The sequence below is a fragment of the Balaenoptera musculus genome, chromosome 20, assembly GCF_009873245.2.
Source record: "Balaenoptera musculus isolate JJ_BM4_2016_0621 chromosome 20, mBalMus1.pri.v3, whole genome shotgun sequence".
Classification (NCBI taxonomy): Eukaryota; Metazoa; Chordata; class Mammalia; order Artiodactyla; family Balaenopteridae; genus Balaenoptera; species Balaenoptera musculus.
The window spans coordinates 45,147,853-45,161,386 of NC_045804.1; the positions used below are offsets into that span (position 1 = coordinate 45,147,853).

A 13,534-nucleotide genomic window follows, 5' to 3' on the forward strand; every position below is an offset into this window, starting at 1 on the left:
GAAACTGAAGCAGAGACTCTTACAGGGAAAAAAATGGAGAAAGAATGGAAGTGGGGAAAGTCAGCGATAAATAATAAGAGAGCTGCAATTTTAAAGTGAGGTATATGAGAAGAGTACAGGCTGATTCATATTATCGCTGGATCTATGCAAATGGTATGCAAAAAGAACAAAGGATACTAGGAAACAAACATGCTATCCCCTGTCCCCTGACGTTTTCATCTTCATCACCACACAAAACTCACAAAGTTTGTGACTGTCAACCACAATAAGATGAGAAAAATAAGGACATATGTTGTTTTTTATAATACTGAATTTTTTCCATTTAAAGGAATACCTTATATTCTGAGATTATATCCTTCCTTTTTCAGTCCTAGAACATTTCTTTTTTGAAATGACAGTGAAGGTAGATATAATTGATATTACTTATGTGTTTCCTTGGCAACTTTAGAAATTGATCCCTCTATGTTGCCCCATCCCCCAGTTTTTTTTTGGTAGTGTTCTGATTTGTGAAACCCAAATGTCTGTTAATCTCCTACCTAGAAGAATACACACTAAATGTGAATGGTTACCAATCTTTTCAGGACAAATTTCAATTAATTAACATATCCTTCAAGGAGAAGACTTTAAAAATCTTATCTTTCAATCTTTACAGCTTTCTTCCTGAAAGTGTTCTTGCAAGTATATTAAATTAGTCATAACAACTGCTGCTAAGTGCTTAATGAAACACTTCATAACCTCTGACAATTTGACAGGAATGAATTTAATAATAGCAATAAATACAGATGGGACTACATAAATCAAGGAGGTCCTGATGCAAAACTCTTGCTGTATTAGATGTCATCTTGGCTTTTTCATCTGAAATGAATCAAGAAATTAATTATAATGGTGATCACAACACTAAGAAAAAAAATCGAAACAAAATTCATACTCTTGGAAAGAATGCCTCTGTTCTTTTTAGCCACTGCCCACTTCAGGTATGCTGGAGCCAACAGTCTGAAGCAAGCTCCAAAGAGAAGGTGGTATTTAGAATGAGGAATGTGGCTTCTGACCTGGTTGTGAAGGCGAATGCAGCAGTGGCTTCCCCCAGGGTAAGCTCTCTCAGACATTTACATTGTGTGGCAATAAAAGGCAGTTGCACAATCATTAGCCTGAAATTGCTTAAAGAAAGAGTAGGCTCAAGACCAAAGGTGTTGTCAGTTCTAAGCAACCTTCCAACCTAGCCTCACCTGTCTTCCTCTAAAGTGGAGGCAGATTCTCCTCCACCCTCCATTCTCCTCTGAACCACTTCACCTTCTAGCACCTTCCATCTCAGGAGGAGTTTGCCCAGGATGGGCTTTATGATGCACACCACTGACTGCTACCCATCTGCTTATGGAAAATCATTAACCCCAGCCCAGAGTACTTACAGAGCTGTTCTGCTTTGAAGATCTTTATCCTTTATGCAGAGCTAAAAGCAAACATGACAAGGTCAATGAATTTGCCTGTTTTGCTAAGGCCCATGGATAAACATTTTGAATGCATCAAGGTGGCTCAAGGGACAGGAAACCCACATGTCTGTTAATCGTCTATGTAGAAAAATACATACCAATACAGAGGTGGCTGGGAATACAGCCGCCTCTGCACTGGTCTAGGTCTTATTTCTTTGACCACATTAATCATTTCTATTTAACCTAAGAAAATGTAATTCCACACTGGCCTTTCCTTAGAGGCTTTCTGCCACGGTTGCCTGCCTTTGGCACTGGATTAACTGGTGGAGTCAAATGCATAGCATTAACCTATGCATGCAGGTCCTCTGCATCATGCTAACCAACAAGGTTAACCATTCAACAATTCAAACTCCAGCCCACCACAGCCAGGGCATGTGCCTGTACTCCAGAGGTGAGCAGTAAGTGCCATCTTTTTCACACGGATCTCTGAATCCAGAGCAGATGTGCCTCTATATTTATTTATTTATTTATTGTACCAAAGGAACCATAGCAACAATAAAGAGAAATTTAAAAGGAAGAAAAATCAGCACCTACTTCTAACACCACAGCTATTTTCATTCAGGTCTTGTCCATATGAACTTCTATTCTTCTACTCTATTCTTCGTAAAGCTGTACTCATAATAGATGTACAATTTTTATTCCCTTGAGCAACTTCCATTTTAGATCTCATGGTAGAGAGACCAGATTGTTCAAGTATGTTTCCTAATTCTACAGTCACTTATATAGCCAGTTCTCTGCCTTTATTTAGATGACTTTTTAGCTTAGAATACTTAGATACCTTCATTATTCTTTTTCTTCTGGCAATCAGTCCAAATAACATGGTCAGAAAGACCACAATACATGCAGCAATAATGGGTTCTATTGGTACAGATGAAGCTTTATCTGTTGGAAGTGTAAAACACAGGAAACGAGAAAGTTAACATTTATATGCTTCTAATTTATGTACTTCTAGTATGTCCCAGCCACGGTGCCTTGCACTTAACATTTTTCCTCTTAATTAAAATTCTCCAAACAATCCTGAAGAGTATTATTATCATTTTTTTTTTATAGGCGAGGAACCAGGGGCTTTGAGTTTACTTGTCCAAAGTCACAGAACTAGTAACTAGCAGAGACAGGCTTTGAATCCATTCCTTCTTGGAAGGATAATTTACTGTAATATGAATAACTCCCCAAAGTCAGATCATTTTGTGCTTGATCCATAATTTTTGCCATGCAGAAAGCAGAAGTAGCCTGAAATCAATGTTTTTTCCTGCCATTCGAAAAGCCTGAAAGATGTTGGGAGGTATCCTCGAGGGAGAAAGAGAGGGAGGAAGGTTTTAAGAGCAAGAAGAGAAAAGGTGAGGAAGCTGCTGGACTAAGGAGGGAGGAACAGTGGGACCCTTGTAGCTGTGCTGTGATAGTGCCCCAAGTAGGTGACAAGACATTATACAGGGTGGCTGCTTAGTGCCCCTAGGAAAGTAGAACGCTAAGCATCAGCCTTCCCAACCCTGGCAAAGATTTTCATCTTTCTCTAAATGATATGGAAGAACAGAGAGTCTACTTCTAACTTGGGCTAGGAAGACACCAGCCACCTAGAAGTGAAAGCCCATTCCCTTGTTTTATGAACACCAGGTAAGCTCAGAGCCATTTTGTACTACAGGTACAGTCCCTGTGCTTGTAAGCTTTCCAAGAGCCTATGAAAATATTTGAGACCGGAAAAAAAAAGTATTGGCTCCAAAATATGAAAATAAAGTGGCAAAGTTAATCAAAATTCATAAATGTTTAAGCATCTATAAAATGTAACTTTGTGTCGACTATCACCCAACTGTTAAATAATAATAATAACATTTAAAACTTAAGAACCAAATTAATAACTTATTTATAGAAAAATTCAAAATGTATGCAAGTTTTAAATACCCTTTCAAATTTTTACAGCCAAAAAGTATCCTCAATACTTCATTTTAATATATTTTATATGGGGTGAAACTTACAAAAGTAATAGTGCTAAGGTCAACAAAGGTATTTAAATGACTCTGTCTAAGCTCCTGGATTCTGATGCCGCCCTAGGAGGGAAAGGGGCTCCAATCATGGCTAAGATAAAATTTTTGGAATTTATAGGAAATAAAGAGTGTGCTATTTATTGTATAATTGAGTTTGTAGAGTGAATGAAATCAATAGATTTTTGCTAAATGACTACTGTGTGTTAGGTGCTGTTCTTAGCCCTGAAAAAATAGGACAGGCATGGAAGGCTCCTGTCTCTGAGGAGCTCATATTCTAGTGGGAGAGACTGACATTAAAAAAAAAAAACTACTGCAGACTGAGATAGTGTTGTAAAGGACAAAGTGTTATGAGATAGTATATGAAAGGTGAAAGGAAGAGAGAAGGGGAAGAGAAGACTTTTGATTAATCTAATTTCAAAGCCCAAGCCCTATATGCCTCAAGATTATGAAATGGGGTTTATCCCTCCATAATTGTATGACACACTAACTATTTACCTTTTAACTGTTTTCTTCTCCATTATGTGTCCAGCTCAGGATAATTTTAGGGAGTAGATTAAGCATCCTTTACTTTTGCTCTCTTTTGGCTGTTGCTAAAAATTATTTTCATGAGGGTATGGGTGGCACCAACCCTCTGGAGAAGCTCTGCTCAATGGGATTTCTTTTTTTTTTTTTTAATATTTATTTATTTGGCTGCACTGGGTCTTAGTTGCGGCATGCGGGATCTTTCGTTGCAGCATGTGGGATCTAGTTCCCTGACCAGGGATTGAACCCGGGCCCCCTGCATTGGCAGTGCAGAGTCTTAGCCACTGGACCACCAGGGAAGTCCCTGGGACTTCTTGTAAACCCTGACTCTGTAATAACCAGCCCTGGGACACACCAAAGGGCCTCTTACTGGGGACCCCATGAACTTACAGTGCCAAGGAAAGATGTCAAAATGAAGAAGAGGCAAAGGTGGTACAGTTGGGGGAAAAAATCAGAACTCAGTCATAGATCAGAATATTTTTACCAAGCTGAATAAAATGAAGCCACACGTGACAGCTTTCACTCCATAAACAAACTGAAATAAACTGCCTGACCCGCTGGCTCACTTTGGATTCCAAGTTTCTGTTGAAAGTGAGTTTGGAAAGTGTAACTGCATCTCTTCCTTTTACTCTCTTATTTATAACCAGATCTGGTATTTCCCCCCAACCCATCCCAGCCCATATTCATTATGGCAAAATAATCTCAACACGTGGCTAAAATCTTGTGCTCAAGAAAAGATCCGTGTTGTCATTTCTCACTTTGCACGGCCTCATTTAGAAACTACCCCACTGAGCCGTGAAGCTGGGAGAGCTCATGGCAAACCTGGCATTTAGCCTGAGCACCAGCATCGGAGTGCTTATGCTCCTAAGGCAGCCAATAGCCAGGCAAGTAATAACTCAGGAAGAAATGAGAAAAACCAGTTGGTTTGGAAGAGCTCAACCCAAAACAGGATTCTGCCCACCTGAAAGCTAATTTGCCAAGCTGGCATCCTGCTTGCCACACAAGCTCTATGTTTTTTTGTTTTTTTTTTAATGTTATTTATTTATTTATTTATTTATTTATTTATTTATTTATTTTTGGTTGTGTTGGGTCTTCGTTTCTGTGCGAGGGCATTCTCTAGTTGTGGCAAGCGGGGGCCACTCTTCATCGCAGTGCACGGGCCTCTCACTATCGCGGCCTCTCTTGTTGCGGAGCACAGGCTCCAGACGCACAGGCTCAGTAGTTGTGGCTCACGGGCTTAGTTGCTCTGCGGCATGTGGGATCTTCCTAGACCAGTGCTCGAACCCGTGTCCCCTGCATTGGCAGGCAGATTCTCAACCACTGCGCCACCGGGGAAGCCCAAGCTGTATGCTTAATGTGACATAGAGCAATTATGATTCCTTCTTAACCAAGAGTTTGTGGGTTTGGTTTTTAAAGCAAGTAGCACCTGGGCATACTGTCACTGTTCTGCAGGACAAATTACTGAACGCACCAGTAATCACAGTGATGGGCATTCAACTGGCAGCCCTTCCTACCCACCAGCCACTCTATTGATACTGTAATAAGAAGCCCTATGGTCATATGTCCAACGCTTCTGGCTGGGGTTCAACTGGCTTCCTGAGAACTGGCAAGAAAGGCAATGAGTGGCACAGAGAGGCCAATGACAAAGTGAATGATGTTCTAACAAGATGTAGGAGCCTCAGCTTGTTTGGCTGCTTCTAGCATCCTGGCCCCAGACCAGGAAATGTGTGCGTGAGCATTATCTGCATCTGCCACTCCAGGTATCTCGCCTTCCTCTTTCTATATGAGTGAGAAATAAGAGGAGGGAAAGACACTTGGAGCTTCTTTTGTTCCTTGTTATTGCAGAGATCATAAACCTGGGTAGAAGAAGCACGAAGCCAAGAGAAAGAAGCTGTTTCCCCCATTCTCCCCCACTCCCTTTTCTGATTAGCCTATAGGTTACAACTTCAGAGTTAGGAGTGATTTTATAGATCTATTTTCTTATCTAGTCAGTATATTTTTCCTCTATGTGTTTATGACTTCTCTTCTCTTTGTCACTAAGCTGTTAACTCAAAAGTCCTGTTCCAGATTTCCCTGGTGGCGCAGTGGTTAAGAATCCGTCTGCCCATGCAGGGAACATGGGTTTCAACCCCAGTCCGGGAAGATCCCACATGCCGCGGAGCAACTAAGCCCGTGCGCCACGACTACTGAGCCTGTGCTCTAGAGCCTGCAAGCCACAACTACTGAGTCCGCGTGCCACAACTACTGAAGCCTGCACGCCTAGGGCCCTTGCTCCGCAACAAGAGAAGCCACCGCAATGAGAAGCCCACGCACCGCAACGAAGAGTAGCCCCCGCTCGCCGCAACTAGAGAAAGCCTGCGCGCAGCAATGAAGACCCAACGCAGTCAAATAAAAAAAAATGTCCAGTTCCTACAAACCTTGTTGCCCAGGAAAATTCATGGAAATACTCCTCCATAAAAGCCAACCAGAACTGTCTTCTACTACTTGATTCTAGAAAAGGACCTTTGCTCAAAAAGCAGTATCCTATATGGAATGGGAATAATTCCCCTAAAAGAAATAACTAGAATTCCTTGGATCGAGATAATTCTCCAAAGAAAATCCTAGCTATTAATCATAATTGTCATCATCATTCGTTGTCACAAAAAATATTTACTGAGCATCTCTCTGAGTTTTGTACTATGCTAGATATTACTTAAAAAGAGAGTTACCTTTGTGGATGGACCTCAAAAGTATTAAGCTCTCTGTCGATTTGACAGAGAAAGACAAATACTGTATGTTATCAATTATATGTGCAAAAAAAAAATAAATGAATGTATAAAACAAAACAGAAACAGACTCACAGATATAGAAAACAAACTAGTGGATACCAGTGAGGAGAGGGAAGGAGGGAAGGGCAAGATAGGGCTATAGGATTATGAGACACAAACTCTGTGTATAAGCAACAAGGATATATTGTACAACACAGGGAAATATAGCCATTGTTTTGTAATAATGTGAAAGGGAGTATAATCTATAAAAATATTAAATCACTATGCTGTACACCTGAAACTAACATAATATGGTAAATCAACTATATTTCAGTAAATAAACAAGAGAGTTACCTTTGACAATAAGGTGAAAGTCCTTGGTCTTCGTTTCCATAAGTGAATTTGCAATACAGCTGTAGGTTCCATTGTCAGATTTCTTGACTTTGGTGATTGACAGTTGAAGATACTCACTTGTCTGTTGGAGTTGGTGATGGTTTTTCTCTAAATTCAAGACGCCACTGTTTTTGTACCACATCATTTGAGCCTGGGGGTTGGATTTCACATTGCAAACCAACTTCACATCACTGCCTTCCTCAGCTGTTTGGAAGTCGTTGCCACTTAGGAGAGGAGGAACTGCAAGATGCAAGCATTTAAGTTTAATTAGCAGATAAGCAATAGTTTATTGCCAGTGTTCAACATGTCCCTTCAGTCTATCTCATGTAGTCATTCATTTATTTGACAAAAATTTATTGAGTACCTACTGTATGACAAGCACTGGGCTAGGAACCAGGGATACAATGGTAAATAACATACACCCATTTTCAAACTTAATAGCACTTTTAATGTGGTGGGGAAGACAAACCATGAAACAAATGTATATAATAATGACTCTGTATTAAGTAGACAATTTGTAACACATGGAAGAATACCCATACTTGCCCTGGCCAGAGATTTACCAATGCATATTTGCATTTCCTCAATGATCTTCTAGAAATAATGTCCTTCTCTCAGAAGGCACTCCAATCGTGGCAACTCTGGCATCCATGGAAGAAGAGCATAACCTCGAGTCCCTCTCAAACTTCTGTGTGAGCAACTTCTTATTCCCTTCATGATAAGGACATCTGTAGACCCATAGATTGTCAAACACATTTATCTTCACCAAATAATTCCAACCCTTACTACCACCAGGGCTTTCCAACATCTAGGGGGAGAAATGGTTGAGCTGACTCTCCCCTCTTCTCCATGCTCCTTGCATTTTTTTGGCCGAGGTACAGAAGAGTAATAAAATGCATGAAAAGTGGGCAGTAGGAAAGAGATAGATGCAGAGAAGGAGGGAAAAAAGGAGCTGTATAATCTGCACACTGAATAATTAGACCCTGAGTAGGCTGTGCTATTAATAGCCCTCTCAGAAGAATGACATTTTATTGCTCTTTGGAATGTGTTTGAATTCTGTATCCATGTCCAACAAGAATGTTATATGGTATTCAGATAGTTGTTCCTTTTTATTTAACTATTTAAAATCAATTTTTAAGCATATCGGCTCTATATGAGCATTCCCTTTTAAAAGCATTAGTACATTTCAGATAAAGTTAAGGTTCTCCTTGACTCCATCCTGGTCACTTCCTGACTCCCCAGAGACACCCAGTGCTATGAGTTTGATGTAAATACTTGCAGATCTTTTTTTTTAAAATAGTATTTTAAAAATACATATGATATACCCATAGGAAATATATTGTATTGCTCTAGGAGGGTGAGAAGTGTTTACATAAAAGACTTCACTCTCTCAACAATTGCACGCTTTGAGATATATTCATGTTGAACCACAGAATTCCAGCTCATTGCTTTTAGAGTGCTATAGTATAATATCTGACTCTTTAATTATTTTATTTTGATGGGCATCAGGTTATTTTCATTTTAAAATGCTAAACAGAGCTTCAATAAACATCCTTGTAAAAAAAAGAATGGGCTCAGGACAGAACCCTGTGTAGTGGCTATAATCTAAAGACTAAAAGCAAAAGCAAGGAGAAAAATGTGACCAGATATTCAGCAAATATTTGAATAAAATCTAAAAGGAAAAGTCAAAAAAAATCCTTGTATATGTCTCTTTATGCATCTGTGCATATATTTTTCTAAGGTTAACATCTCAAAGCAGAAACGCTGGGTCATAGGGTAGGTGCACTTTAAATTTTGATAGATATTGCAAAAGAGGTGGTCTCAATTCATACTTTCAGCAACAACGTATAAAAGAAGTTTCTGGGGCTTCCCCGGTGGCGCAGTGGTTGAGAATCCGCCCGCCATTGCAGGGGACACGGGTTCAATCCCTGGTCCGGGAAGATCCCACATGCCGCGGAGCAAGTAAGCTCGTGTGCCACAACTACTGAGCCTGTGCTCTAGAGCCCGTGAGCCACAACTACTGAGCCCGCGTGCCACAACTACTGAAGCCTGCACGCCTAGGGCCCTTGCTCTGCAACAAGAGAAGCCACTGCAATGAGAAGCCCGCGCACCGCAACAAAGAGTAGCCCCCGCTCGCTGCAACTAGAGAAAGCCCGTGCACAGCAACGAAGACCCAACACAGCCAAAAAAATAAATTAAAAAAAAAAAAAAAAAGTTTCTGCACACCCTCCTCCAAATAGTGTATTATCAAGCTTCCACTGAGTTCTTGGTCTGCAATTTATAACAATAATCCATAATACTTCTCAAGATTGTACATGATATTCTTGTCACTTTATGACCTTATCTTGATTTATTGATTGATGAGTTTGTGTCAGTTATTGTCACTGTGAATCACTGACCAATTGGTTTTTTTTCTATATATGTGCAACGATGATAATATTAAATGTAGAATCAGGCTGGAAAACTGAAAATCATTTTTTTAAGCCACTGAATCATATTATCGGCATTTCTACTGTGTCTCTCTTAAGAAGTTACAATGGAAAGAGCACTAGATTAGGAGCCTGGGGATTTGTGTTCTGTTCTCAGCTCCAGATGTGATAATTAGGGCCTTCATTCTGAGCCTCAGTTTCCTCGTCTGTCATTTTATAAGGATTACAAAAGCTCCAAGGTATGCTGATAGTCTTGGATTCTAACAAAGTTGCCAAGAGATAGCTTGTTAAAAATCACATTTTATCAATTCATAGGAAATAAAAAACAAAGCTCCTTTGCCCAGAAACATGTAAATGATTCACTCTGGAAGCTCAAGCTGCAGGATGCCGGCAGATTCCAGCACTGGATTCCTTGACATTTTTCCCACCCTTTTATCTCAAGAACAATGGCATCAATTTTTCACAGAAAAGTTTGCTGAGCTCATGGGATCAAATGGCTTTGACATTTTATTACTAGGTTCCAAGTCCAGAGCTCTTTCTACCAGACCACACCATATTATCACCCTTACTCACATCACCCCTCACCACACTACCCACACCCTCCTCACGTAGAACCAGTTTTCCACCCAAACCACCTACATGATCACCTCCATAGACTCATTCAAAGGATGACTAACCTCAGATAGTTCCACCAATGGGTTACCAGTACCTGGAACCCAAATATCAAAGAGCTTCACCTTTGAGGGTTTAAGGTGATGTTAAAAGATTCCCAATGAATATCTTTCTAAGTAGAACACAAAAGCTAGAAAAACTTGGTAAGAAAGAAAAGATTGGTAATTTTAAATACACAAACATTTAAAATTTCAATATGGCCAAAAAAAAACTATTTTAAAATGTCAAAAATAAATAGACGAAATACTTATCATTCAAAATGACAAAAGGCTAATTTCCTTAATGTACAAAGCACTTATACAAATCAATAAGAAAAAGGCAAATAATCCCATAGAAAAATGGGTAAAGGACATGAGCAAGCATTTTGCAGACAAGAACCATGAAAAGCTAATGCATTTACGAAAAGGTGAACACCCTCATTCCTGATTTGGAAAATGAAAATAAAATTTCAAGTCAGGCTGGCAGATTCTTAGAGCTTAAGGATACTCAGGCTCATGAGGGTGTGGGAAACAGGCACCCTCATGCGTTGTTGTGGGATCATAAATAGGGCAATTGGGCAGTATCAAGCAAATGTTAAAATACACATACTCTTTAGACCCAGAGTTCATCTACCACTTAGTGTAGTACATACAACACAGACTAACTAGCAGTTTCTTTCCCCTCACTCACAAGTGACATTCAGCACCACTGAGATGGACGTCGACTGATTCCTCCTCAGCTTGCAGGTAAAGGTGATACCGTCGTCATTTTCACTGATGGAAGTGACACAGACAGAGCTTGAGTTGATTTTGTTTCCAGATTTCAAATCCACTATCCCATCTTCGCGGTACCAGAGAAGTTCTTCTTCTCTGGTATGGTTTTGAACAGCACAGTTCAGAGATTCTTCGAGGCCAGGCTCAGTGTCCAGAATATAGTTTTCAGTTTTACCATTCACAGTTAAAACAGAACCTGGGAGTGCAGGAAGAAACTATTAAGATAGAGTGAACAATCTAAATGACCAGAACAATCTAATTAGACCATAATTAGAGAATTGGTTAAATATATTACATCAGTACAATGAAATGCTCTGCAATGATTAAAGATAGTCATATTGAGCTATGTGATTTTACAAGGAAAAGATCGAAAAGGCTTATTAATTTAAAAAAGGAAAAGGTTAAAAAATGATGGTTACCAAATTTTGCTGCACGTTGGAATCATCTGGGGATCTTCAAAAACGTACTGATGCCTGGCTCCCACCCCCAGACGTTTTGACTAATTAATATTAGTGTAACCTGGGCACTGGGGTTTTAAAGAAGCTCCCAGGTGATTCTAGTATGCAGAGAAGTTTGAGAACCACTGGGTTAGAAAACAATATGTATGGAATTACCCCATTTATACACACACACACACGCATATACATATATATATGTATACATATATATGTATGGACAAATCTTGGGAAAATCCTATCTATATATTGACTAGGATTGATAAAAAATAGAGAAAATGGTGGAGAAATAGTTACCAGATCTAAATTGTTTATTTCAAGTTCTTGGAAATAGCATAGTAAGGGGATGGGAGTGGGGAAATACAAAGGAGAAAGAAAGAGCAAAATGGAAAAATATTTAAGACATAATATTAGGTGAATAGGCAGAATGTAAAGTACATCTCTAACAATTCCTATAAATATATCAAAATTGAATATGCATATGGGCAAAAGCTAATTTGAAAACATTTTTGATTAGATGATGGGATTATAGACAAATTTGGTTTTGTATATCTGATGTTTCACTATTATACTGACAGTGTAGTAAAATAAGATGTTTAAACATCTGTGGTTTGTGTGGTAAAGTTGTTGTTGTGGGGTGGATGATCAGGATATATAGCAGTTAATTTTTACCTCTGATTTTTAGAAATCCATTGTAACATACCTAAATTTCAGTTTGTACTTTCCTCATTTAGAAGCAAGTAACAAAGCTAAAAAATGACTTTAGCTGCCACAAACTGGCCCCCTATATATCATTTGTTAATATATTCTGTAAATGCATTAACTTTTCCTTTAAAAAGCATGAACTACTGGTGATTGCTGTCTAGCATTTTTTTAAAACCTGGAAGAATATACATCAAAACGTTGAGTGGTTATCTCTTGATGATGGGATTTGGGGGGATTTTTACTTTTCTTTATTCTTTTATATATTTCCTAACTTATATTACAATGACTGCTTATCACTTTTTAAATCAAGAAGGAAAAAGGTATTTCCAGGTTGGGGTGGGGAGCAAACGCAGAAAAGATTTTCGTGTATGTTGTATGCTCAAATAAAGAGCAGAGGTTTATTTTAGATATGATTAGTAATGAAATACATTAAAATGTAGGAAAATTCTGGCTGTGGCTCTGGAGAGAATAAAATACTCCACTCTGTCTTATAATATTAGAACCATAAAAATATTTTTCCACTTAATTTTTCAGTATTTTATCTGACTTCTGTACTCTGAACCATACCAACTGTATAATCATTCCAGTTTGGATTTTGTAATTTCCCAAAGCCCCCAATCATTTTATAATCTGAAATTTTCTTTATTTAAAAAGAGGCCCAAAAGTATTAACTTACTTGTCATCTCATGTGGCAGAAATAAAATCGCTAAGAGAAGAAATCTGTACATTTGCATTAGGCTGCTGGTCTTCCATGCCATGTTTAATGAATTTAAGTCTGATCTGCTGGGGAAAAAGAGCGCATTTGATTCTGCACTTTGGTCTACACTGAGCTTATGAACCTTCCTCTTGTCTATTATATACTTAAAATAAAGTCCCAGATGAGTCATCCCAGTTATAATGGTACTATTTCTAGTTTTTAATTAAACAATCTTGTCTGACTACTAAGTTCAAAGTACTTCTAGTATTAGGGGTTTTTTAAAAGACAGCAAAACACGAAACCACAAGGAAATAGGCCATAAAATAGAGGGCAGCTACAGAGCAGCCCCCGGGAAGGTGAAACCAGTCTTCCCCAGAGACACTGATAGAATGTCATTTTAACAGTAGGAAAAGTGAAATTTCCTTTCTGCTCAGGTAGCCTCTGCTGAACAAAGTAATTCTTGTCTTGAAAGCCTCTCTTGGGTCATTTTTCATAAAGTTGCTCTCTGTTAATAGAGGGTTTTTGAAACTGTTCCAAATCCCATAGATTCAAATGGTTTGCACCTTAGAAAAGACTCAATTCGAACGTGGCCTCTAGTTTTGTTTTTTTCCTTAAGATTTATTGATTATTTATTTATTTAATTTATTTTTGGCTGTGTCGGGTCTTAGTTGCAGCGCACGGGATCTTTGTTGTGGT

The 13,534-nt window shown here is 38.9% G+C and overlaps 1 protein-coding gene and 1 non-coding gene across 2 annotated transcripts; both read right to left on the reverse strand.

Annotated features, from left to right (window-relative positions):
• Positions 1 to 738: 738 nt before the first annotated feature.
• TMIGD1 (transmembrane and immunoglobulin domain containing 1) lies at positions 739 to 12,953 on the reverse strand. The gene is made up of 6 exons (XM_036837423.1): positions 12,818 to 12,953; positions 10,899 to 11,177; positions 7,090 to 7,368; positions 2,266 to 2,369; positions 1,407 to 1,447; positions 739 to 855 (listed from the first exon to the last, which is right to left on the reverse strand). Exons 1-6 carry the CDS (start codon positions 12,897 to 12,899, stop codon positions 852 to 854), a joined length of 789 nt encoding a protein of 262 aa, XP_036693318.1. The 5' UTR covers positions 12,900 to 12,953; the 3' UTR covers positions 739 to 851.
• On the reverse strand, positions 4,215 to 4,287 carry TRNAG-GCC. The gene has a single exon. It is a non-coding gene; the product is annotated as a tRNA-Gly (tRNA).
• Positions 12,954 to 13,534: the final 581 nt, after the last annotated feature.